The following is a 24,113-nucleotide window of genomic DNA, read 5'->3' as shown; positions in this document are numbered from 1 at the left end:
CTACTCTTTGTTGCGCACGCAGGCTTCTCATTGTGGTGGCTTCTCTTGTGGAGCACAGGCTCTAGGCACGCAAGCTTCAGTCCTTGTGGCTTGTGGGCTCTAGAGTGCAGGCTCAGTAGTCGTGGCGCACGGGCTTAGTTGCTCCGCGGTATGTGGGATCTTCCCGGACCAGGGCTTGAACCCATGTCCCCTGCATTGGCAGGCAGATTCTTAACCACTGCGCCACCAGGGAAGCCCTTTCTTAAGTATTTTAAAGCAATCCCAGACATCACATCGTTTTATCCCTACATACTTCAATAGTCATCTCTTAATTAATTATCTTTTTACAGTTGATTGGTGCAAATCAGGATCCAAATAAGGTCCAAACACAAAGGATTTGGATGCCGGGTCGTTTTTTAATCTAAAGCTGCCACACCTTCCCTCCTCTCCTGCCCCATGCCATTGACATGTTGAAAAACAAAAGGTCAGATTTCCTGTAAAATGTCCCACATTTTGGATTTATCTTCTTTGTGGTGTCATTTAACTTGTTCCTCTATCCCAGATATTTCTTCTAAATTGGAAGTTACTTTTAATGCCTTGATTTTTAAATCCAGGTTCAACATTTTGGCAAAAACACTTTCAAATGGTGCTGTGTATTTAATATGTCAGAAGGTACCTAATATGGGCTTGGCATCAGGAGGTGATAGCCTGATCACTGTCAAGTGCTTCATCAGACTTTCATATTATGGTCTCATCCATTAATGATCTTTGCCTGAATAAACTACAGTTGACCCTTGAACAACCTGCGGATTAGGGCTGCTGACCCTCCTCTGTCAAATAATCTAAGTTTACAGGTGGCCCCTACCCACCCACAGATTCAACCAAGCTTGGATTCAACCCACCTTGTATGGTGTAGTTCTGTAGTATGTACTTATTGAAAGAAGTCCACATATACATGGACCCATGCAGTTCAAACTCGTGCTGTTCAAGGGTCAACTGTATTTCATTAGGGATTACAAAATAGTGCTTTTTCCAATGTTGCTTTCTTTCCACATAGTTTGTAAAGCACTTTCTATCATTAACTAGGTCTATTAGTTTATCCTGGAATACCATTGTTTAAATTAAAGCAGGATAAATGCGTATTTTTTTTTCCTTCAATGCCGGTTTTTAGAGTAAGGAGTTGGAACCCTTGATATAGCCAAGGTATCCTTCTTTAACTTTTTCTTTGGCCACGCCTCTGCTTCTGGGATCTTAGTTCCCCCACCAGGGACTGAACCCAGCCCAGCAGTGAAAGCACCGAGTCCTAACCACTGCACCACCAGGGAATTGCCTTTTTTTTTTAAAGGATGGACAGCTTGTAGTTGGATTTTAGCTGACCCAGTCTGAATTATTGGCTTCTAATAGGGGTCTTTACTGATCCATAATCATCCTAAGTATGTTTGGTTCTGTATTTATGCTACTTACGTTTCTGCTGATTTCTTTAACTTTTGCCATATAGGATGTACTTTTCTCTCTTGTGACTTGAAAAGCATAATCCTATTTTACCAGTGATAATTTTTAATGTAAAATCAATGCATGCTCAATGCAAAAACTTCAAATGATTCAGGATATAAAACTTAAAAGTGCCCCAATCCTTCCTAAATGCCTTGGACTGAGAGCACGTTGTCAGTTTTTCACTGTTGTTTCTTCCTGTGAGTTTTCCAAAGGCTCTCCCTCAAGTGCTAGGGAACCCTCCCTTTATGTTACAAAACTTTCATAGGACTCATGTTGCTTCTTCCCTTGAACACACGTTCTAACCACACTCCAAAAGCAAACTCAATGGCTTTTTCTAAGATTCCCATGTTTTCACTTGTCTGAATCCCTGTATCTTCAGCTGGATGGCTGGGTGCCAGTTCAATGATTCACAGCCTGGGGGGAGGGAGCGAAGGGTACTCGTTTTGTGCATTAAAGTCCATCTGGCAGAACTACTGCTGAACATCAGATTATGTTATGACTAAAGCAGCTCTAAGTGGAACATGCCTTGCCCCTCAATTACAGTTTACCTTCGGCCTAGCCCCTGCCCTACAAATTAGGGGTGATAGTGCCCCAGGCTTCCTCTGCTTATGTCCTTTAAGACTACATTACTTTTTTGAGCGTTATCAGCAACTGTTGATCTTCTCCAGTAAATTCTGGAATCTCTGGCAGAAGTGTCACAAAATTATTGGCCTGTGCACATTACCCTTCCCCTGGTAGGTTTTTTTTTTTTGGTCTTCATTGCTGCGCCTGGGCTTTCTCTAGTTATGGTGAGCGGGGGCTACTCTTTGTTGTGATGCGCAGGCGGTGGCTTCCCTTGTTGCGGAGCACGGGCTCTAGGCGTGCGGGCTCAGTAGTTATGGCTCGCGGGCCCTAGAGCGCAGACTCAGTAGTTGTAGCTCACGGGCTTTGTTGCTCCGCGGCATGTGGGATCTTCCCGGACCAGGGCTCAAACCCGTGTCCCCTGCATTGGCACGCGGATTCCTAACCACCGCGCCAGCAAGGAAGCCCCTCGGTAGGTTTTTCCTACAGGATTTAAGCCATATCAAGCCATGTCAAGCCAGATGCCTTTGCTTAGATCACTTTCTTACCAAGAAACTTCCCAGGTTACCTCATTTAATTCTCATTACAATCGTGATGTTTGTAAATGAGAAAAGGAATGTCCCGAGATGGTAAACGATTAGTCTAGAACCAGCAACTAAATGGCCAAGGGCAGGCATAAGCAATAGGCATACCAGGTCCTCTGACTTCCAAGGGCAATAGAACTTTTCCCACCACCTCTTTTTTTTTTTTTTTTTTTTTTTTTTTTAGCGGTACGTGGGCCTCTCACTGTTGTGGCCTCTCCCGTTGCGGAGCACAGCCTCCGGACACGCAGGCTCAGCGGCCATGGCTCACGGGCCCAGCTGCTCCGCTGCATGTGGGATCTTCCCGGACCGGGGCACGCACCCGTGTCCCCTGCATCGGCAGGCGGACTCCCAACCACTGCGCCACCAGGGAAGCCCCCACCACCTCATCTTACTTTAAACCACCTACATTTCCTGGCATTGCTCAGGAGTCCTGCTAACTACTATCAATACTAGGATCTTTTTTAATGAAACGATGGAATTAAAATAATTTCCTATGTTCATATACAAAGCTATAACAGGTTTTAACTTTGTGACAAAATTTCTTTTCATACCACATTTAAACTGAAGAGCTGAAGCACAGAAAAGTAGATCCCTGCTGCTACTCGCCCTGCTGTTACATCTGCATGTGACTTACTGATGGACACGTAGAAGGAAGCACTCCCTAGGAATCAATGGTTTGAAAGCAAAGAGAAAGTTCAAGGCAATCAGTAGATAATGATTCCTCTTTACCATATTCCAGTGAAAAACACTGTCATCGACCCTACTGTTATTTGTTAAGATCTCAGCAGCCCTGGGGGCTCAGCAACTGGCTCCTACAGGTCCTCACCATTAGGCAACGGCACACACCTATAGGCATACCTTTCCATTTTAACAAAAACTCCGCTCCCAGTGAGGTAACTCCAGAGTTTAACTATCTCAACTGCAAAGGAGCAGACACACACAGCACTATATAATTATTTTTAATGTCCAGAGTTTATAATTCAAGGGCCAGAGCTTTCTCCCAGACTCAAGTTTATAATTGCTCAATTGGCTGGTGAGGCCAGTAGGGATACTTCTTCTTATCTAATTTGGTGTCTGGGAAGACTTCATTCAAGTCCTCAATGGTCATCTGATCAAATGGAATGATGTTCTTCATCTTCTCCAGCTAGAAAAAGACGGGAACTGTGTTAAGATAAATAGGGCTGCAGAGATGCAAAAAAGAATCCAAGGCAGGTTACCCCCACTAGGTGAAAGATGTGTGGCCGTGAAAGAGAGGAAATATAAGCAAAGGCCTAGGCTCATCCTTACCTCTTTCTCGTATTCCTCAATCCTGGTCTTAGAGAGAGACAAAAACTCAGCACAAATTTTCACCTTTTAAGAGAAGGGAGAAATTCTGTTTACAGAAACGTAATCATACAGTATGTACTCCTTTGCTGGTTTCTTTCACTCACGTAATTATTTTGAGGTTCATCCATGTTATTGCGTTTATTAATAGTTCATTCCTTTTTATTGATCCTTTAAAGTCACTCCACCTTAACCTTACTAGGAAGAAACAGAACTGTCAGAAATTAAGAGAATTTTAGAATAAATAAGAGCCTCCAATACTTACATCTTTTTCTTCTTCAGCATCCACCTGGGCAGTATATTTATCCTCCGGCATAGGAACCTTCAGGGCATTAAACTACAAAACAGTGACAGTGAGTTGTCGTTAATATAACCAAGAGCCCCCCAAAAGGGCTCAAAGCTGCTAATCGTAATAGAGCGTATAAAAACACATTCTCTGTTCAGGGAGGAAACCAGCATGCATCTAGGGCATCGTAGTGGAAAGATTACTAGACTACCAATGGAAGCTCAAGGTTCTTCTCTGCCCCATCACTAACTAACTGGAGACCTTGGACAATTCTTTATTACAGTGAGCTTCAGTTTCTCCACCTGATAAAGAGAGTTGGACTTGATGACCTCAAAGAACCCTGCAGTTCTAAAGAAATTCTGATTTGTTTTTTTTTTTTAAGAATTCTGCATTTTATTGCACTCAAATAACATTGAACAGAAGACGTTCACATTATTTTTAGAAAATCCATTGATGTTGCCCAGCTTGGCATATATTTGTAAAAGACAAGGCTCATTCATTGAGATATTTGGAATTGGAAAGTATTTGAAGTTGACCACAGCATAATGAATCCTCAGTGTCCAGAGTTCTAGAGATGATTATATACAAAAATCCAGAAAAATTTACTTTACACATTTATCAGTTCTATGTCACTCCTAAGTTTCCCTAAAAACATATGGCTTTATAAAAAGTAGTGTTCTAGGATTTCCCTGGTGGCGCAGTGGTTAAGAATCCGCCTGCCAATGCAGGGGACACGGATTCAATTCCTGGTCCGGAAAGATCCCATATGCCATGGGGCAACTAAGCCCGTGCGCCACAACTACTGAGCCTGTGCTCTAGAGCCCATGAGCCACAACTACTGAGCCTGCATGCCACAACTACTAAAGCCTGCATGCCTAGAGCCCTTGCTCTGCAACAAGAGAAGCCACCGCAATGAGAAGCCTGCGCACCGCAATGAAGAGTAGCCCCTGCTCGCCGCGACTAGAGGAAGCCCGCGCGCAGCAGCAGAGACCCAACACAGCCAAAAGAACGTAGTGTTCTATAATTCACAATAGAAAGTAAGAGCTTTATTAGATGTTGAGCAGCAACTCCGTATTACCCAGATCACAGGTTTAGAAAATTATTGTTTTTTTTCTAATGTATTACTTTGGGTTTCGCTACACTATGGTTCAGCATTAATTACTACAGTGTAACAACGCTCTCTAATGATAAATATATAAAATCTCTTTTTCATCTTTTTAAAAAATGTATTTATTATTATTATTGTTTTTGGCTGCACCACACGGCATGCAGGATCTTACCTCCCTGACCAGGGATTGAACCTGTTCCCCCTGCAGTGGAAGTACAAAGTCCGAACCACTGGACTGCCAGGGAAGTCCCCTGATTTCTCTTTTAAAAGAAACCGTAGTGGACTGGCGTAAGTCATGTTTGCATAATGGAGGTGGAGGAGATGGTCTCCTTAGAAGACAGCTTAGTGTTGCGGCCCCAGCACTTAGCACTGCACCTGGCACAGAGTGGGCCCTCAATAAGCAACTGCTGAATCAACAAACTACAGATGCTGAAATTTAACATCAGAAGAGGATAGGTGAGCAAGAGATCACAGCTACAAGGGACATTAAAAAAGACAGCAGAGAAAAGAGGAAAACAGTAAAAGGATAGAAAAATAATGTTACGTTTGTTCTAAAAGGAGACAGGTGGGGAGCGAAGAAGGAACTCAGAGCTGGGCAGAAACATCCAGCTCAAGAGCCCTCTGGCTCCCAGGTTAAGGCTCTGCCATACTGTTTCCTTGGATAAGAAACCTGCTGAATGAAGAGACCCTGAAGTCTCTGCACCTATTTACCATTTAAATCTATCATCACAAGACCTCTGGCCACACCCATCTCTCCTGAGCCTCCTTTGGATTCTGGGTGTTAACTTCACCCCTCTTTCCTCCCTGTCATCCTGCATGTGTAATTGTCCACCGTCCTGCTCCCCAAGCAGGACGTGTTACGAGACCAGAACTTTAGTTGCCTGAAGTCTCACCTTCTTCTCAAAGTCATCCACCAAGCCAGCCTTTGCCACACTGGCCTTGTAGTAAGCCCAGTCGATGGCAGGTGGCTTCTCAGGCAGAGCGGCCAACCTGATCACGTAGAAAAGCAAAAGTTAAGATTGTTCCATGAGCAACAAAAAATTCACACAGCAATTTCCCTGTTCCTTATTCCTATGGCCTGGGGCTATCATCACACTCTTCCCTTGGAGGGAGATCAAAGGAATGCAAAAAAATTACTTGTATTTGGAAAATGCATGGATTTCTTTATACTTTCTGCCGGAAGAACATCAAAAATTCATGTGCAATTCCAAAGCACATTTTGTTTCCACATTAAGTGACAGGTTAAGAGGCTCCCTCCCAGCAAGGTACTGACCTGGAGGTGAGGATCTCATTCCAGGATTTCAGGGAGTTAGCAACAGCCTTCTGGTTGGGGGGTATGATCTCCCCAAAAGCTACCCAGTCAATGGCTTTTAGAGCAAGTTTCCGTCCAGCCATCTAGAGATCCTAGAAAATAAAACTGGTCAGATCAAAACAGGACTCTTGGAGAGAATCGTCTGAAGGGCATCTTAGAAATATTCAGGTATTTCAGAAATAGATCAGCATCATATGAGTGGGTGTATCTGTCAACTAAAGGAATGAGGATTACTAAATCAGAAAGAGGACAATTTACCTTTTCAAATTCAAGGTGTGCAACCTGGCATATAAATATATTCTCCCCACTAGATGGTCCTCCCTCTATTCCCCAATTCCTAACCTATCAAAGCCCAGTTCTCTAGTGTTTGCACTCCATGTACCTTTGGAAATACTGGAAATGCAATAGTCATGCATTACATAAAATAATTTAAATGCATTTCCACTCAGTTTGCGTTTTATTCACTGATTCTCCAGTGCATAGAACCTGACACATACCCCCATTTCAACAAGGCTTAGTTAAATACGGCAGACTCTCGACCAAAATTTCCTCACCTGAAAAATGGGGATAATAGCCCTGCTTACCTAAGAAGACTGTTAAAAATATCAGATGTAATTGTGCACATCAATTTGCTCTACAATCTTATACAAACTTAAGGGGCTCTCTACCCGCTCCCTGTCAGATTAGTAATACACCTGCACCTTCCTATTCATGTCTGACGATCCCCTGCAGTGTTAGCACAAACCCTGAGTATACTGGCAATACGCTTAAAAAAGGTATTCAATACATGTGTGAATGTGAGAGAAGATGGAAAGTGATTACAGCCATTTTTTTTTAAACCAGGATAGAATATGGGAAAATAGTCAACTTAAACTAAATAAGATCAATGTCAAACATTAGGAAAAAGACTGAAATGTCAAAGGTCTTTACAAGTTATGGGCTGGATCACAAGGAAGATGGAAGAAATCTTCCCCAGGATCTCAAGACACGTGTCGAACACCTGCCGCTTCCTTTCACTCTCAGGATAGCTTATGTTTCCTGGAGTGGAGGTGAGGGGCAGGTGACCTTTAAATACACCAGAGAAATAAGTGCCCTTACAGAGACTTTTCCAAGCACAGAAGATAGGCTTCATAAATGGATTGCTGTCTTTTATTTACTGCTGAATCCCCAGCGCCTAGAACAGATCTTGCACAGGAGGTGCTCAGTGAATATTTGCTGAATCGGTAAATGAACCCTGCACTTGAGAAGCTCTGAAAGCTCCACACGCCCGAATGCTGAAACCTTCAGGGGGAAAGGGCACAGCCCTCCAGCCTGCTGGGTGTCACTCAGCAAGCTAAAACGATCTCCCGGCAACGTTTCCGCAGCCTCCAAACCGGACTACTGAAGTCGGCCAGGCTGGGGTCGGGCTGGACGAGACAAGGTTAGTGGAAGTGCCTAAGTCAGACGCGGCGGGGTCACGGACTGGCCCCTGCGACCTCGCGCTCGGGGGAGGGGAAAGGAAGGGAGCGCGGAGCAGCAGCTACAGCCGGGACACTGCCAGCAGGGCAACCGCAGGGCCCGGCGTCCTCGGTAGGGGCGCGACAAGGGTCGGGCCGAGGTTTGCAGGCGGCAGAGCAGAGGAACCCCCTGGGGTCGGACCTAACGCCCCAAACCTCACTCACCTTCACCGACCCCAGCGACCCACAGTCCACAACACCAAGGAACGGAAGTGGGTCACCGGAAAGCCTCCCCTCAGCCAGCCCCAAAGCCAAAGGGGAGGGCCCTATTTCTCAGGTCAGCCAATGGTGATGGGGGCTGGTTCCGGAAGTCCCGTCCCCGAAGGCGGGCGCCTAGCCTCTACTGCCAGGGTCCCCGGGAGCTGGTTGGGGGCGCTCCCGTCCCTCTCCGCCGGCCCCTCCCCCGCCGATGGGCCGGCCCGGCTCTCCCTGCCAAGAGATGGGCCGGCCCGGCGGCGCGCGGGCAGCGGCGGCGGCGGTGGCGGCCCAAGATGGCGGAGCTACAACTGGACCCGGCGATGGCGGGGCTGGGAGGGGGTGGCGGGAGTGGGCTGGGCGACGGTGGCGGCCCGGGTCGCGGGCCCCCCAGCCCTCGCCCCGCTGGCCCCACGCCCCGCGGGCACGGCCGCCAGCCCACCGCCGCCGCGCAGCCGCTGGAGCCGGGTCCCGGACCGCCCGAGCGGGCAGGGGGCGGTGGAGCCGCCCGCTGGGTCCGGCTGAACGTGGGCGGCACCTACTTCGTGACCACCAGGCAGACCCTAGGCCGGGAGCCCAAGTCTTTTCTCTGCCGCCTCTGCTGCCAGGAGGACCCGGAGCTGGACTCAGACAAGGTGTGCCCCGCCCTCGGGCGCGCCCCCGGCCTTCAGACCCCCTCGTTCCTCCTAGGCTTGTCCCCCGATTCCTGCAACACGCTTCTCACTGGCGGGCACCTCGGGCCGGGACCCCTTCCTCCTTCTCTTTCCCCGCCAGGCTAACCCCCGGGGCTATTCTCCCCCATCCTCAGGCGCACGCGGGCTTTCTCTCTGACGCCACCCTTCGTTCTCAGCGGCTCCTTCCCCATACTGTGCCCACCTTCACCCACGAGAACCCACTCCACACCCCTTCTCCGTATTCCTCTCTGCACCTCTCATCCCAGCCCCTCAGGTCTGCATGAGTTTTCCCCTGGCTCCTCGTCAGCCCCTCACCGCCTGTGCCAGATGCATCCAGAACTGGGTCAGGGTGAGCTAAGGCATCTTTGTAGCTTTCTCAGACTTCCTCTCGGACCCCTCTGCCAAGTTGGGTGAAAGCCTGGGTCTGATGATGGCTTCGACAGCTGCAGGAAGTGCTTCTCATGATATCACACTTCTTTCCTGTGGTCCTGGTCCCTGAGCTCCTGTCTGGTAACTGTCATTGTTTTAGGTCGATATTTGAGATCAGATACGTTCCTTGGAAAGAGGTTGTCATTTGCCAGTGCAAACCTAAGCTGACCCGTTAAGACCAGGGAAAATGAAACCCAGAGAGTGCTGTTGGGCAAGTTGCATGGCTGCTAACCAGAGAGTTGAGAGGTGACAAGGCGCCTAACCCGTTTTCAGTTTGAGCTGTTGTCTGAGTTGTTTTTTTAACTTTACACGTTCATCTTTTAGTTTCCGACTTAAAAGCATTGATCATTGCTTACAGCGCCTTGTATCCCATAGAGCACTTAGCTGTTACCTTGCAACAGAGCTAGGGTTGGGTAAACATTGGTTGATTTCATTTATTCATCTTCTGCCTCTCCTGTAATAAATCTCAGATGGAAGGAAACCTGTCCTGCCCTAACTTTAAAGAGTTTCCAAAACCTTGCTTATTCTAAAGGAATTATTTGATCTACCCCAAATTGTCCTTGTTGCAGTAGAAGCCAGTTTCTTCTTGTTCCCTTTACTGTAAAGATGAGTAGGATTAAAACTGCTCAGAGCCAAGTCCTGGCTGTGCCAAGCTTCCTGTGGGCACAGATCTGGAGTGTGTGAGTTACAGCTGCCAGTGCAGACTCCCACGGTTGTTGGCCCTGAGTTCTGGAGCATTGCCAACCGAACAGAGGTTTTCTTCGAATTAGGAATGTGATTCAGGCACGATAGAGAAGTCAGAATGTCCATCTCAAGCAAAAATTTAGATCATGCAACTATGGCGTTTTCTTCCTCGGTTTCTTTATAGCAAGTATCCCAAAGGAAGAGTGTTGGTAATTGCGTCAGAGTAAACATTTTAGAAGTTCAAGTTAATGCCTAGATGATGAATATGACTGTACACCTGTAACGCCCTCCCTGAAATGATCTTGAAGTACAAGATACACAAAGCTAGGCTTCTTGCCAATAGTTTGTGATAAATATCTAGCAAAACTTGCCCTCTCACTTGTGCATTGTGACAGAGAGGTGGAAACCCTGCCCTGACTTAGCCTGAAAGCTCCATAATGATACCCTTATGTTTGGTTGGCAGGACGAGACAGGGGCCTATCTGATTGACAGGGACCCTACCTACTTTGGTCCTATCCTGAACTACCTCCGCCATGGGAAGCTCATCATTACGAAGGAGTTGGCAGAAGAAGGTAAGAACGATGTTTGCATTGGGCGTTTTCAAAGTTCAGGTCAAATCTTTAAAGCTGTTTCACAGATTTGAAATTTATTTTTCCCACAGATTTTATTTTATTTTTTTCTGGCCGCGCCGTGCGGCCTGTGGGATCTTAGTTCCCCAACCAGGGATTGAACCCGTGCCCCCTGAATTGGGAGCGAGAAGTCTTAACCACTGGGCCGCCAGGGAAGTCCTGAGATTTGAATTTTGAGGTTTTCATCAAACTCATGTGCAGTAGATAGTGTAGGAAAGCTTTACGAAAATAAATAGGGAGCCTCCAATTACCTAGTCTCATCTGAGAGGGTCTTGAAGGAGCCCCTTTCGGTTCGCTTCAGCCTCCTTCGGGAGAAGGAAGCTACGTAGCTCAGCTTTGGAGATAGCTTTGGAGTTTTTTCTGAACGTGCAGAATTGTCAGGACCCCTTTTCACATTTACTTATTACTAGCCGTGAATGTCCACAGCCTGAAGCAACAAATCTCTGACAGCTAGCTATTCGTACTTTCAATTTTAGTTTGAACTTGCAGCTGTAAAAAAAATAATAATAAAGGCTTGGCCTCATTTCTTTTAAGACTGGTCTCATGCTTCCTTGTAAATTTTTGCATCTGACCTAATTCATTCTCCAGCCCGTTGTCAGGTGCATCGTTATTTGACTCATCTTTTTGGTTTGTAGAGCATTTGGACTGTAAGTGGGTCTAGACATCTTTCTAAAAGGCTGTCTTGGGGGTGGGATAGGGAGGGTGGGAGGGAGACGCAAGAGGGAGGAGATATGGGGATATATGTATATGTATAGCTGATTCACTGTTATAAAGCAGAAACTAACACACCATCGTAAAGCAATTATACTCCAATAAAGATGTTAAAATAAATAAATAAATAAGAAATAAAAGGCTATCTTGGTCTCACTGAGGCATTCCATTGAAGACTGGGGCCTGTCCCTAGAGCCAGGGCACCCTGACCTGGGAGCTTTAGCTCTGCGTGAGAAAGCTGTAATGGCCGTGCTAATTAATGAAGTGGCTGCAGAACACTGCTGTTAAAACCAGTCAAAAGAGGAATCACTCTCCCTTTTTTTTTTTTTAAATGCCCCCTCCCTTTTTTTTTTCCTTAACATTTCAAATGCATACAAAATAATGGGAATAGTGCAGTAAATTCCACCCACCATCCAGCTTCAGCAATTACCAACTCATGGGTACTCTTGTTTCTTGAAAAGAGGAATCTGAAGCATCTTTTCTAATGCCTTAAAAAAATTCATTTTGAAATAATTTCAGATTTAGAGAAAAGAACTCCGTTTACCCAGATTCACCAATTTTTAACATTTTTTGGTCATATTTGCAGTACGATACATTCTGTTTCCTCCTCCCCGCTCTTTTTCCTCTCCCTCTTCTAGTTTTTATTTCAGAACTATTTGAGACTAGGTTACAGACTTCACCCCTTAATGCTGCAGTGTGTACTTCTCAAGAACAGGACATTCTCTCACATAACCACAATACAGTTATCAAATTCAGGAAACTTAATATTGATGAACACCTTAACTATAGCTTATATTCTAATTTTATCAGTTTTTCCATTAATGGTATTCATAGCAAATTTTTTTCCTGGTGCAGGATCACACATCCCATTTAGTTATCCTGTCTCAGGCCTTTGATATTTTGTTTGTTTTTGTTTTATTTATTTATTTATGGCTCTGTTGGGTCTTCGTTTCTGTGCGAGGGCTTTCTCTAGTTGTGGCGAGCGGGGGCCACTCTTCATCGCTGTGCGCGGGCCTCTCACTATCGCGGCCTCTCTTGTTGCGGAGCGCAGGCTCCAGACGCGCAGGCTCAGTAGTTGTGGCTCACGGGCCTAGTTGCTCCGCGGCATGTGGGATCCTCCCAGACCGGGTCTCGAACCCGTGTACCCTGCATCGGCAGGCAGATTCTCAACCACTGCGCCACCAGGGAAGCCCAGGCCTTTGATTTTGTATAGCATGGGATTCTTTTATTTTGGACTGAACCCAGGGCCGTGGCAGTGAAAGCTGCGAGTCCTAACCACTGGACCGCCAGGGAAGTCCTATGCATGGGATGCTTTCAATGACTGTCTTTTATATTGTTCAAATAATAAGCATCTTGTTAAATTTGGTCCACATAAATTTACACACACACACACACACACACACACACACACACACACACAGACCTTTGGTCATTTTTAGGACAAACTGGGCAGAAATTGCAAGCTCAAGAGTTGTCCAGTGGGGCTAGTTCCAGGAACTAAGTGACATATGGTAAAGGTGTCCTGCAGCTCACGAGCAGGTGCAGGGAGAGCAGGGGAAGGTGCCAGGTGGGAAACTGCAGGGGTGAAACGGAGTAAACAGAGTACTGTTGACTCACTGCCGTTGGGGAAAAGGTCACGGGTGCACACCAAACAGCAAAGAAACATTTCCCAGGCTGAAGGAGTTAGACTAGACTTGCATTTGAAAGATAGAGTTCTTAGCAAGCTCATGAACTCCAGCCTCTTCCTGCCGTTTTCTGGGGAATTGACACACATCTAACTATAGTTTTGGTCCTTCTAGGTGTGCTGGAGGAAGCGGAGTTTTATAACATTGCGTCTCTCGTGCGACTTGTTAAGGAAAGGATACGGGACAACGAGAACAGAACTTCACAGGTAATGGGTTTTGAACTCTTAAGGGGAAGATATCCCAAGTGGCTCTCTTTGTCCATGTGTCTGGGTGTGATTTGAAATGGATGATGTGCTGCTTGGCCAGAGCCCTGCCTTTCCCCATAGAGCCGGAGGTCTCTGTGCGGAGCACCGTCCGTCTGCCAGACAGACAGCGTGTACTCTGTCAGACTTGTTCAGAACAAGGAAACAGAGGAGAAGAAATCACAAAGGAGACGAAACAGCCCCGTGTCCCCTTAGAAGAGCGGGAGGTTGTGGCTGCTCTCCATTTGGCAGTGGGAAGAGCCACTGCACTTGAGGTTCAAAGCCTGTTTTTTCCGGCGGAGTATCTGTCTCCCTTCATGTCCACGTGGAGGCCAAACAAGGTCTTGCTTCCGCCTGTTGGCTTCTGTTAATTAGGACCAGCCTTCAGCCTGTGGCCATGTCACATCGAGCTCCTGACAGCCTCTTGAAACCAGTCATGGCATAGACTTTGCAAGTGGTTTGTGAATCATGCTTCTAAGAAGATAATGTCAAGCTTCTCTTTTTATTATGAAGTCTGGATTTTTATGGTAACAACAACAATCAAACAGAATTTGCCACATAGTTGGAGAACAGAACGGAAGGCAGTGAGGCACTCTTACCTCATTTCATGTCGCATCACCCATCATGTGTCTTAAGTAAGTGGCCACAATAGCTTCTGTTAGGCCCTGGGGGCCCCAACTGATAGGAGAAGGTCCGCGCCTTCAAGAAGCTTCAAGTCTAGCAAGAAACACAGACACTCCCTTTCATGTATTTAGGCTCTATTTTAAGAGAGTTTAGCTGCAGTAACGGGGCAGAGTTGGACTCCAGCATGACTTACCTCTTATCCCGTCAGATACCGGTGGTGGTCGCTTTCTTGAGATCTAATCTATTGCAATATAGAATTTTCCTTGAGATAAGAAGGCAGTATGTTCCTTTTCAAAAGTAAAAAATAGTTCCTTGCTCTTTCTGTGTAAGACTTCATATATCAAAATTTTTCTGGCTCTAAATGGAATTATCTGGATGAATAACGGACACGTATGCTAAAAAATGAACTCTTTTATACATTTTATCTCTAGCACTTTGCAAAGGTGGAAAGGCTTATTCATTTAGTTCTCTTACATCTGCCCAACGGCTGAAAGGCGGCTTTTTAATGTTCAAAGATGAACTTGTATTTGGTTTGCAGATTACCATATGAAATAGGATCTAGTGTCACCAATCTTTCTGCCATCTCATAGTATATTTACGTGGCAGCTTTCACTATTATAGACACTTAATAGATCAGACGTTCTGAGAATATTGCCTCATCCTCAGTTTTCCACATTCCAAAAAACCCCTTTGATTGCTTAATATAAATATTGATGGTACCATAGAGTATGTCATTTGAAACCATTCGAATCATGGCCCCTGAACACTCTCAGTTCTTTGCCATTAGCAAATTCCTTGAGAGCATCGTTAGATTTCTATTTGATGACAGCAGTTAATTAGTTCTCTAGATTCTGAGGCTTGTGGATTTATACCCAGTTGGAAGCTTTTTTATTCTAGGAATGTCAGGACCCTTTTGATGTTAATTGATCTTTCCATCTGTCCTCTTTATTTAGTGGAACTCTGGGCAATGGATTTGATGTTGTTCAATGACGTCCCCTTTTGCATTTGTCCCAAGTGGCTCTAAGGCTGAGTGTGGATTTCCGTGGCTGTCCCTTCAAACACGTTATCTCCTTTCGTTATCTCCTTTAACTTGTCTGCGTTGAAAGGAGACGCACATGGCGGACGATAGGGCGAAGCCCAAGATGTGGGGGACCTACTCTGCCCTTTCTCAGTGACCTCACATCTCTTTTACTGGCTGCCACCATTCTATTACTCTGCTGTCCGTGGTAGTATTTTTTGCTAGGTGATTAATCTTGGTGCATTTGAGAGCACCAGTGGTTTACTTTGGCAGAGAATAAAAAAGAGGCAGCAGAGATATCTTAAATACCTGGGACTTGGACAGCTGTGGCCACTCTCAGGTCTTTCGGATGCTCTCCATCTTACAATATAAAACATCTGGTTGTTTCCGAAATGCGTGGCTAGAGTAATTGGAATTGTCAGAAGATTTGTCCTGTATTTTACATGGAAGAAATTTTTTTTTACCTTAGCACCTTGTTTAATGGTAGCTGTACCTCATTTAGAAGGACAAAATATACAAGAAAGATTATAATGTTGTCAGGCCGATCTGGGCTGAAGTCCCAGCTCTACCTCCAATCCACTTAATCGCTGTACAGCTTGGGCAAGATACTGTGCTCCGAACACCAGTGTCCCACGTGTAGAAGGAAGCCAACACCTGCCTTCCAGGACTGCGGTGAAGACTAGACGAGAAGGGTGTCACACCTGGGGCTTGTAGCACTCGGTGGTCAGTAGCTGCTTTTATTTTTCCGGTATTCCCCAAGTTGTTCTAAAACGAATTTTCTAGGTAGCTGAAGCCAGCTTGTCCTTTTGGAAAAAGTGTTAAGTTTTCATCATTCTTAAGGAAACAGTCCATATTTCCTTAAAATCTGATCGAACATAACTGACCCCTCTCTCCATGACCCGGAGTCACTGTTGTGAACCTGGGTTGCTGTTTGTGCCTTATGCCCTCTGGGATGGGCAGTGAGTGTGCAGCTTTGCACCCAACACTGAATGAATGGTCCCAGATTGCTAAATACCGAGTCCTCCTGTGCGCCTGTAATTGTCCTTCTGGGAATTGGAGCTTCCATCTGGCGAGCTTGCCTCCCTGCAGCCACCCTGGCTCTCTCGTGACTGGTGTCTCGTCCCCCATGGGCCAGATCACAAGTGTCAGTGAAGTGCAGGGGCCTTAGTGCTACGGCCGTGGGGCATCCATTGGAGTTGCTCTGCCTTTTGGCTTTCGGTTCTAACTTATGTTCTAGAGAGTTGAGTCTGGCCAGCAAATGGCCTTTCTCTGAATCTTTGACACCACCTGGGTGACCAACAGTTCAATCCTGTCCTAACCCTGACCACCCAGAGTCAGCGTCGGACTCCACGGGTCTCAGATGCCAGTCAGAAGTCTGGGTCCCCAGCCGCCTGCACTCTGTCTGGCTTGGCGACAAATGCGGGGGCTCCCACAATGCCCCCTTCACGTTCAGTAATTTACTAGACTAACTCGTGGAATTCAGGAAATGCTCTACTTACTATAGTTTATGATGAAGGATACAAATGAACAGCTGGATGAAGAGATTCATGGGGTGAAGTCCTAAAGGGTCCTGAGCACAGGAGCCTCTGTCCCCGTGTAGTCAGCACGCGCCACCCCCCAGCTGCGCAACACACGGATGTGTTTGCCAACCTGGAAGCTCCCTGAACCCCATCGCTTTTTTCAGGACGTTCCATTTGGTAGGGAAGGTTGATTATATCATTGGCCTTTGGTAATTGAACTCAATCTCTAGTCCCTCCCCCTTCCCCCAGGGTCACAGGATGGGGCAGAAAGTTCTAATCCTCTAACTCCCTCAGTCTTTCTGGTGACCAGCTCATTAGCATACAAAAGGCACTCCCCCCCGTTTATTTATTTATTTGTTTGTTTGTTTTGGTTGCAGCATGCGGACTCTTAGTTGTGGCATGCACGTGGGATCTAGTTCCCCGACCAGAGATCGAACCTGGGCCCCCTACATTGGGAGCGAGTAGTCTTACCCACTGGACCACGAGGGAAGTCCCCAAAAGACACTTCTGTCCCTCAGGAGTTTCCAAAGGTTTTAGGAGGTCTGTGCAAGGAACCAGGAACAAAGACCAAATATTTTTTTATTATACGCGTATCTATAGCAGGAATGTTACCATGTAACACTGAAACACTTCCAGGTAGCTTCAGCAGAGGGTAGAATAGCTTGAACATGTGTACATTATGGGGTCCCTATTTAATGTATTATTCCCATATATAAGGTATCATTCTGAATAAACCAAGATATGGTCTGCATTTTCAGCGTGTATGTCAGCTATAGTGACTGAAGAAGAAAATGTGGCTTTCTTGTCCAGAGCAGTTTTACTCTTATTTTCTACTTTGGGAAATAGATGAAGTCTTCAGTTTATCAGCATATGGTCACTCACATGATTCATCCCTCCAGAGTTCAGGATTATTTTATTTTATTTTATTCATGTTCTTGGACCCCTTATTTTCTTTTTGGGTAAGTTTTTATTGAAAAACTACAGTGCTGCTTGCAAAGGGGATAGTGGGTGGCCGCCAAGAAAAAAGTTCCAAGCAAACTCCTTTCCAGTCTTTATTTTTTGGAGAGTCTCACCGAGGCAGCTGCAAACTGCTGTGCCCTTGAAACCGGTCCTCAAAGTCTGTGTGTGGTTGTCACAGGGCCCCGTGAAGCACGTGTACAGAGTCCTGCAGTGCCAAGAAGAGGAGCTCACGCAGATGGTGTCCACTATGTCTGACGGTTGGAAATTCGAACAGGTAATGTTTCTTTCGTGGGAGCAGCCCTGTATCTCAGCCTCGGAGCCAGTCGCCGTCTGTAGCCAGTTAATCACCCTGGGAGTCGGGTGGGGGCCGGATGTGATCCTGTTCCAAAACAGAGAAAGAGCCACTCCACGTGGATTCTTTGCGCGGTAGGACGTGATGAGTTGGGGAGAGCTGAGGGTAGGCTTATGTCTCCCAGCTTCATATCCAGAGTTTCTGCGTGGTTCTGCCCAGAGAGAGCCAGCCAGTTTGTTTAGGCTTGAAAGTGCCTCTCTGGGCTTTTTTCCCTCAGAGGGATTCCTTTCAAAAGTGCTGTGTTTATAAAGCAGAAACTAACACACCATTGTAAAGCAATTATACTCCAATAAAGATGCTAAAAAAAAAAAGTGCTTTGTTGACACATTCTAGAATAAGTAGCTAAAGAAGACTAGGGTTTAGCAACAACCCTCCCTTTGCTTATCCCAGGGTCAGATCTTCATCATTCCGAGTATGTGCGCCATCCACCATGCACGGGGTGGTGAACAGCTGTGATGTGAAGGGATCAGACATCAAGGAGGATGGCGAGGTCCTTTCCATTCACTCTGGGTTTCTCTTCTTTAGCTTTGTGCTAGTGACCTGACCGAGGCATCAAAACAAAGTGTCTGAGAGCCGGGATTTTACTGCTTTCTTCCATTAGATGGCAGAATTGTTCATCTGTTGTCTTCAAAACACAGGGAGACTGAGCACGAATAGAATGACTGTTATAAATTCAATGAATCATGCCTGTTTTTAGGTAGAGTTTAAGAGGTCAGCTGAACTGTCACCATAAGCTTACCTTCTTAAATAACAGTTACTCTATGTGTTAACAGTATTATGTTATAGATCAAACACACAGGTGTCTCTGTCCTCAGAACCAATATTGGATGATTCCTCACACTTAGCTCCACTGCAGAATCAGTGCTACCTGTACGTGGCAGCCTAGTTCTTGTTCAGGTGTTCTTCAAAATGTCACCATACTTCCACTCCAGAAGTATTTTTTCCCTGGTATAAAGTTTCAAAGACAAAGGATATTATAACAACTTTTTTTTTTTTAAATAAAAAATTATTTATTTATTTTTGGCTGCATTGGATCTTCATTGCTGCACTTGGGTTTTCTTTAGTTTCGGCGAGCGGGGGCTACTCTTCGCTGTGGCTCGCAGGCTCTAGAGCTCGGGCTCAGTAGTTGTGGCACACGGGCTTAGTTGCTCCGCGGCACGTGGGATCTTCCCGGACCAGGGATTGAACCTGTGTCCCCTGCCTTGGAAGGTGGATCCTTAAGCACTGTGCCACCAGGGAAGTCCCTATAACAACTTTTTAAAACTATTCTTTGTGAAACTAATGAATAATTTATCCTGTTTTTCTCATCTTATTGATGTGCTGTGGGAGGACCAAGTCTGCTCCCTTTGACTCCATTACACGGAGGAGGAAGTTAAGGCCCAGGAAGGCTGAGGTGTCCGCAGCCCGGTCATACAGCAAGTCAGCCATGGTCTCCCGACTTGAGGCCTTGCGGACTTGCCAGGATGACCACACCCTCGGGCTCAGCTTCTCCCTCTCTGCATCTGTATTTCCTCTTTAGACTAGAGCCTGAGTTCAATTCACCAGAAAGGTTAGAAGTTCCAGCAGCATTTGGCTTAGAGCAGCTCTTCAGTGACTCTCGCGTGGTGCTTTCCAGAGCCTCCCGAGCACCGGTCCCCTGTCTAGGACTTCTGCTTAAAGATGAGCCAGCTCTGTGTAGGTGTTTTGGCTGAAGCAAGTGTCCGTTTTCATTCACAGAAGCATTCTATTTCCCCTCAATGTTTGCTAGAAGGAATAATGTGACCGTATCAATCCTGGCTGCTGCCTTTGGCACTGTTTCAAGTGCTTGGGTGAGGGGACAGTGGCAGAACTCACACTTTTCTTTGGGGAAGCCTGGTGCACAGCTGGGATCCAGTTATCCCCTGGGGCCTTGATAGACCCAGAGAATTCTTCATCCTTTGAGGAGCAAAACAACAAAAGTTCAGTGAGGAGGAGGGTTTGATTTGTGTGCCACTTAAATATTTTAAGATCACTATTTGTATGTTCACCATATTCTTGTTTTATCAGCTAATCAGCATTGGATCTTCCTATAACTATGGAAATGAGGATCAGGCAGAATTCCTCTGTGTTGTCTCCAGAGAATTAAATAATTCTACCAATGGCATTGTCATTGAGCCAAGCGAGAAGGCAAAGGTAAGTTCCTTCACCCGACTTTCGTCTCTGACCCTTTGCTCCCAGCCCCTGCGCAGGCCTTGCCTGAACTGTTGCTCACAGGTTCTTCCCTTTCCTTCTCAAGCCAGCTTTGCATTTCCCCTTCATTTTGGCCTTTTGACTGTTGTAATTTTTTTTTCTTTCCTGGCTGTGTTGGGTCTTTGTTGCTGCACGCAGGCTTTCTCTAGTCGTGGCGAGCGGGGGCTACTGTTCGTTGCAGTGTGCGGGCTTCTCACTGTCGTGGCTTCTCTTGTTGCAGAGCACGGGCTCTAGGTGCACGGGCTTCAGTAGTTGTGGCTCGCGGGCCCTAGAGCGCAGGCTTAGTAGTTGTAGCGCACGGGCTTAGTTGCTCCATGGCATGTGGGATCTTCCCAGACCAGGGAACGAACCTGTGTCCCCTGCATTGGCAGGCGGATTCTTATCCACTGCGCCACCAGGGGAGCCCCTGACTGTTGTAAATTAAATCAGGACTTTTGGAGCAGTGACAGAGGCTTTTAGTTAGGACACGTGAACCAAAATAGGGTAGTCTTTTCCCAGCCTCTGTCAAATCAATGAAAAAGCTTATGGCCATTAATTACTAGAAGGTGAGAATTCTGAAACTCAAAATTGGAAAGTATTTTACCTTTATATTTTGAAACTGTTCTCTCCCTCTCTCTCTTTCTCTGCCATCTCAAGAGAAAAGGTGTTTGGTTACCTTTGTGATCCCCCCCGCCCCCTGACGCCCTGAAGTTACTGGAAAATGGTTGCACACTGTTATCTTTTTTCCTCCACTGTGCCCCCTCATACACAGACACACATACATGCTTCTAAATCATCAGTATGTGGTGAGCCCGGACCGTGTCCTTCCTCACAGGGGAAGTGGTCCAACAGCATGTAAACTTAGGCCTGGCCGTGTTCAGCAAAAGTCTTTTACAACTGCAGTGCTTCAGGGGCGGTTGCCTGGCTTCCTGGGGTAACAGCGATTGTCGTGCTGCTCCGCGGGGTCCAGTGGAAAGTGGCTCTGGGGCTGTTTCTCTTCCCTTGGCGGTCCGGTAAGCAACCACCGCCCAAAAGCAGTCTGCATCCAGCCTCCAAGCCTCAGCCCTCTTCCCCACCTTCCCCTTCCAGATTCTTCAGGAGAGAGGATCTCGGATGTAAAGTCCGGAGTCCTAACCGACGAGAGAGCAACCCAGCAGAGCACCTCTGTGAAGTTAAATCTTGCTCCTGTACAGTAACCGAGCTACTGCAAAGCAAAGCTGAGCCTGGCCCCCCGGTGGAGAAGTGTTCTGGTCAAAACCAAAGGACCCCCCAGCCCCACCCACAGGAACCGGAAGACAGAGGCCGCTTCCGGCTGCAGAATACCTTTTCAGTACCTGCTTCTGTTTTCTTAGCCAATGTTACAACATATCTTTACAAGAGCAGCTGGGCTGGGTTCTCAGCTGGAGCTGATCTAGGGCTAGGGGGAGGGGAAGAGGAAGGCCTGGGTCTTTGCACATATGCTGTGCTTCAAGGAAGCTGGAGCAAAGGAAGAGGTTTTTCCCTGCGCCGTGCCATGTTTCCACCTGAGTGGGCCACGTCGGACATTAGCACTGCTTTGTAACACCATCTTTCCCGGCCCATGCACCCCCAAATAATGCAGCAGATGCAAAGGGTTCTAGCTTCAGGTTGTTGAACTGACGTTTGGATAGAGTTGCCAGAGTACCCCACATTCCTATGAACAAAGCCTCTTGGAGGAGGGGGAGGATAGGGTGTCCTTGGTGGTGGTTGGAGACTGGGGATAGCAGCCTGGACCCCCCCAGATAGCTTGCTTTCTCCCCAAGAAGAGGTTTGAGCAGGCGGCACCTGCGCCGAATGAGACACAGACAGGCGCTTTAGGTAGTTGCCGTAACTGCTCCTGCAGCCTTTTCTTGCCCTCCATTGGCCCATCTTCCTTCCCTGACTTTTTAAACTGGGGCTGAGGGTAAAGGGACTTTGGACCCTCGATGGCTTGGGGTGGGGCCGGCTGTTTTCTTTGAAAGTTGCCAAATGTGTTATATTGTATCCAAAAGTGGTATCATTTTTGTGATCGTCTCTTGGAAATGCCTTGACCAAAAGTGCGATATTTGTGTCTCTTGGTTTCTGACCTGGGCGGCGTCAGTGAGCCCCACCCCCCACCATCCCCCACCATAGTATGTGTGGGTTTGCTGGGCAGTCTGAGGACCCCCCCATCTCTGACCTAGCCCTCACCACCACTTCTTTCTGTGGAGTGCCAAGGCGTCGAGGATCAAACACTGTTGGACCCAGAGGAGGAAAGCCCTCCTTTGGGCTGTGCCCTTGGAGCTGGTAACTGGACTTTCTAAGCTTTTGAGTCTCGATGAGCAGTCATGGAACGCAAAGGGGCCAGAGAATCCTGACTTTGCCCCAGGTGACTTTCTTAGGGTGGCAGATGGTCTGGAGGAGGGGGAGGTGCCTGTGGGGAATGCTCCATCCATAAAAGCCCCCTCAAGCCCATGGCTACTAGGCGCCTTCAAAGCTGAGGTTCTCTCTGCTCCACAGCTCAGCTGCTTACTGCGTGGGTCTGGGGTCATGGTGTTTTGGAAATGACTATTGACTAAGCCAAATGTCTTCCGAGCCTGTGACCTGCCCCTGCCCAGGTGGCCTAACCCTTCTCCAGGATTCGCACGTTGCCCTCATGTGTCTGTGTAGAGTAGGGTAGAAGTGTGTATCCAGGGCGTCTGCTGACATGCCATGTCTGCGCACCAACGTGAACGTGCACGTCGGCACCTCGGAAGCCTGGCCTGAGCCCAGGATTTTTACAGTTGTAAAATGTTAGAGGAACTTCTACCTACAATAAAAACAGTCACCCCTTCAGAAAGGTGACAGATGTCCATCCTGTCATCTTTCAGGGAAAAAAAAGATTTTGAGTGAGTCAAGGAAAAGCTGCCCAGAGTAGCACAGAACGATGGGCGAGGTGCTCTTTGGCCGATCTGAATAAGAACGCTGAATAAGAACCGTCGGACTGAAAGGAGGGAAAGCAGCTGCATCTGGGGCCTCGTGGCCAATCAGCTTTGCTTTCTGGGGCTCACCTGATGATCAGCCTCTGGTCCCAAGCCAGCAAGGAGGAGCAAGGAGGCGTGGGCCAGCCCCTCAGGATGCATTGTTTCTTTCATCATGCTTCTCAGAGGTCCACCGTGGAGCCTGCGAAAAGACTGCTGAGCCCCTTGCTAAGTGATCTGAGGAACTAGAGGGCTGCCTTTCACCAAGCTTCCCTCCTCCCGGCAACCCCATGACAATTTCAGTTGTTCCAATGCTCCAGGAATCTGAGAGTGATTCGTTTCTTAAGGTTTCTGGAAAAGTGTTTTACCCAAGCTTTTTATGAACCTACTTGGTGTTTTTTTCTTGAAAGCCTTCTCCCTCCGGGGGAGTAACTTCAGGCAGAGGTCTGGCCATGGGCTGGGGGGTATCACATGACCAGTGACCCACGCTCTCCAGCTGCCCAGGGCTGCCACGTGGGCAGTGTGTCCCTGCTTCCTTCCCTGCCCAGGTCCGAGGCCGTGGGTGATGCAGGCCAGACCCAGGGAGCAGCCTGGCGTCTCCTGAGTGACGACCCCGAAGCCCGCTTCCATCTTCTCCTCAGAACCCGCTCTTTCTTGGCAGTGAGGCAGGGCCCAACCTCCTCTAGAGTAACTTAGTTTCTGCACAATTTTAACTGATCTCAGGGGTGTCCGTGAGGTGCAGAGGAGGAAGGGACAGAGATGCTGAGGGAGTAGGGCTGAGAAGTCACCCACACCCTCCAGCATGGCCTTTGAGCCAGGCCTTAGGGACCATGCCTGTCACTTGTGGGTGCCCTTTGTTACCATTTGTGTGTTTGAATAAAGTCTGAAATGCTGTGACCCTTTTTTTTCTTTCTGGTCAATAAAGACATGAAACAGACTTCTGAATCTTGAAACCTTTGGTGTATGTTTTCCGATACTGCGAGCTCCCGGGTTCCTGCTGTCACTCACTGTTGGTGATTGTCATGCTGTCCTCAGGGGATGAATTTCACTGCACCTTTTTCTAGCAGGGCTTCTTACAAAGCCCTGATTTCTCCTGCTGCTAAAACTGCCTGAGGGGGTGTTGG

At 47.2% G+C, this 24,113-nt stretch overlaps 2 protein-coding genes across 2 annotated transcripts; one reads left to right on the top strand and one right to left on the bottom strand.

Annotated features, from left to right (window-relative positions):
* Positions 1-3,561: 3,561 nt before the first annotated feature.
* ATP5PD (ATP synthase peripheral stalk subunit d) lies at positions 3,562-8,366 on the bottom strand. Its single transcript, XM_029212365.1, has 6 exons — positions 8,309-8,366; positions 6,609-6,739; positions 6,229-6,325; positions 4,207-4,278; positions 3,906-3,968; positions 3,562-3,762 (listed from the first exon to the last, which is right to left on the bottom strand). Exons 2-6 carry the CDS (start codon positions 6,728-6,730, stop codon positions 3,631-3,633), a joined length of 486 nt encoding a protein of 161 aa, XP_029068198.1. The 5' UTR covers positions 6,731-6,739; positions 8,309-8,366; the 3' UTR covers positions 3,562-3,630.
* Positions 8,367-8,634: 268 nt separating this feature from the next.
* On the top strand, positions 8,635-23,920 carry KCTD2 (potassium channel tetramerization domain containing 2). Its single transcript, XM_029212364.1, has 6 exons — positions 8,635-8,973; positions 10,589-10,697; positions 13,265-13,356; positions 17,693-17,788; positions 19,892-20,017; positions 21,143-23,920. The coding sequence occupies exons 1-6, from the start codon at positions 8,635-8,637 to the stop codon at positions 21,170-21,172; spliced, it is 792 nt and encodes a 263-aa protein (XP_029068197.1). The 3' UTR covers positions 21,173-23,920.
* The last annotated feature ends 193 nt before the right edge of the window (positions 23,921-24,113 follow it).

The sequence above is a fragment of the Monodon monoceros genome, unplaced genomic scaffold, assembly GCF_005190385.1.
Source record: "Monodon monoceros isolate NGI ecotype Baffin Bay Population unplaced genomic scaffold, NGI_Narwhal_1 Super_Scaffold_9, whole genome shotgun sequence".
Classification (NCBI taxonomy): Eukaryota; Metazoa; Chordata; class Mammalia; order Artiodactyla; family Monodontidae; genus Monodon; species Monodon monoceros.
This window is presented reverse-complemented; position numbering and strand designations above follow the sequence as displayed.

Excerpts from the sequence above, each read along its gene's own strand:
- ATP5PD (XM_029212365.1), bottom strand. The coding sequence starts at position 6,730 with ATGGCTGGACGGAAACTTGCTCTAAAAGCCATTGACTGGGTAGCTTTT. Across the intron at positions 6,326-6,608 it reads AATGAGATCCTCACCTCCAG|GTTGGCCGCTCTGCCTGAGA; the intron begins GTCAGTACCTTG and ends CTACGTGATCAG. Across the intron at positions 3,763-3,905 it reads TTGAGGAATACGAGAAAGAG|CTGGAGAAGATGAAGAACAT; the intron begins GTAAGGATGAGC and ends GTCTTTTTCTAG.
- KCTD2 (XM_029212364.1), top strand. The coding sequence starts at position 8,635 with ATGGCGGAGCTACAACTGGACCCGGCGATGGCGGGGCTGGGAGGGGGT. Across the intron at positions 8,974-10,588 it reads CGGAGCTGGACTCAGACAAG|GACGAGACAGGGGCCTATCT; the intron begins GTGTGCCCCGCC and ends TTTGGTTGGCAG. Across the intron at positions 10,698-13,264 it reads GAAGGAGTTGGCAGAAGAAG|GTGTGCTGGAGGAAGCGGAG; the intron begins GTAAGAACGATG and ends TGGTCCTTCTAG.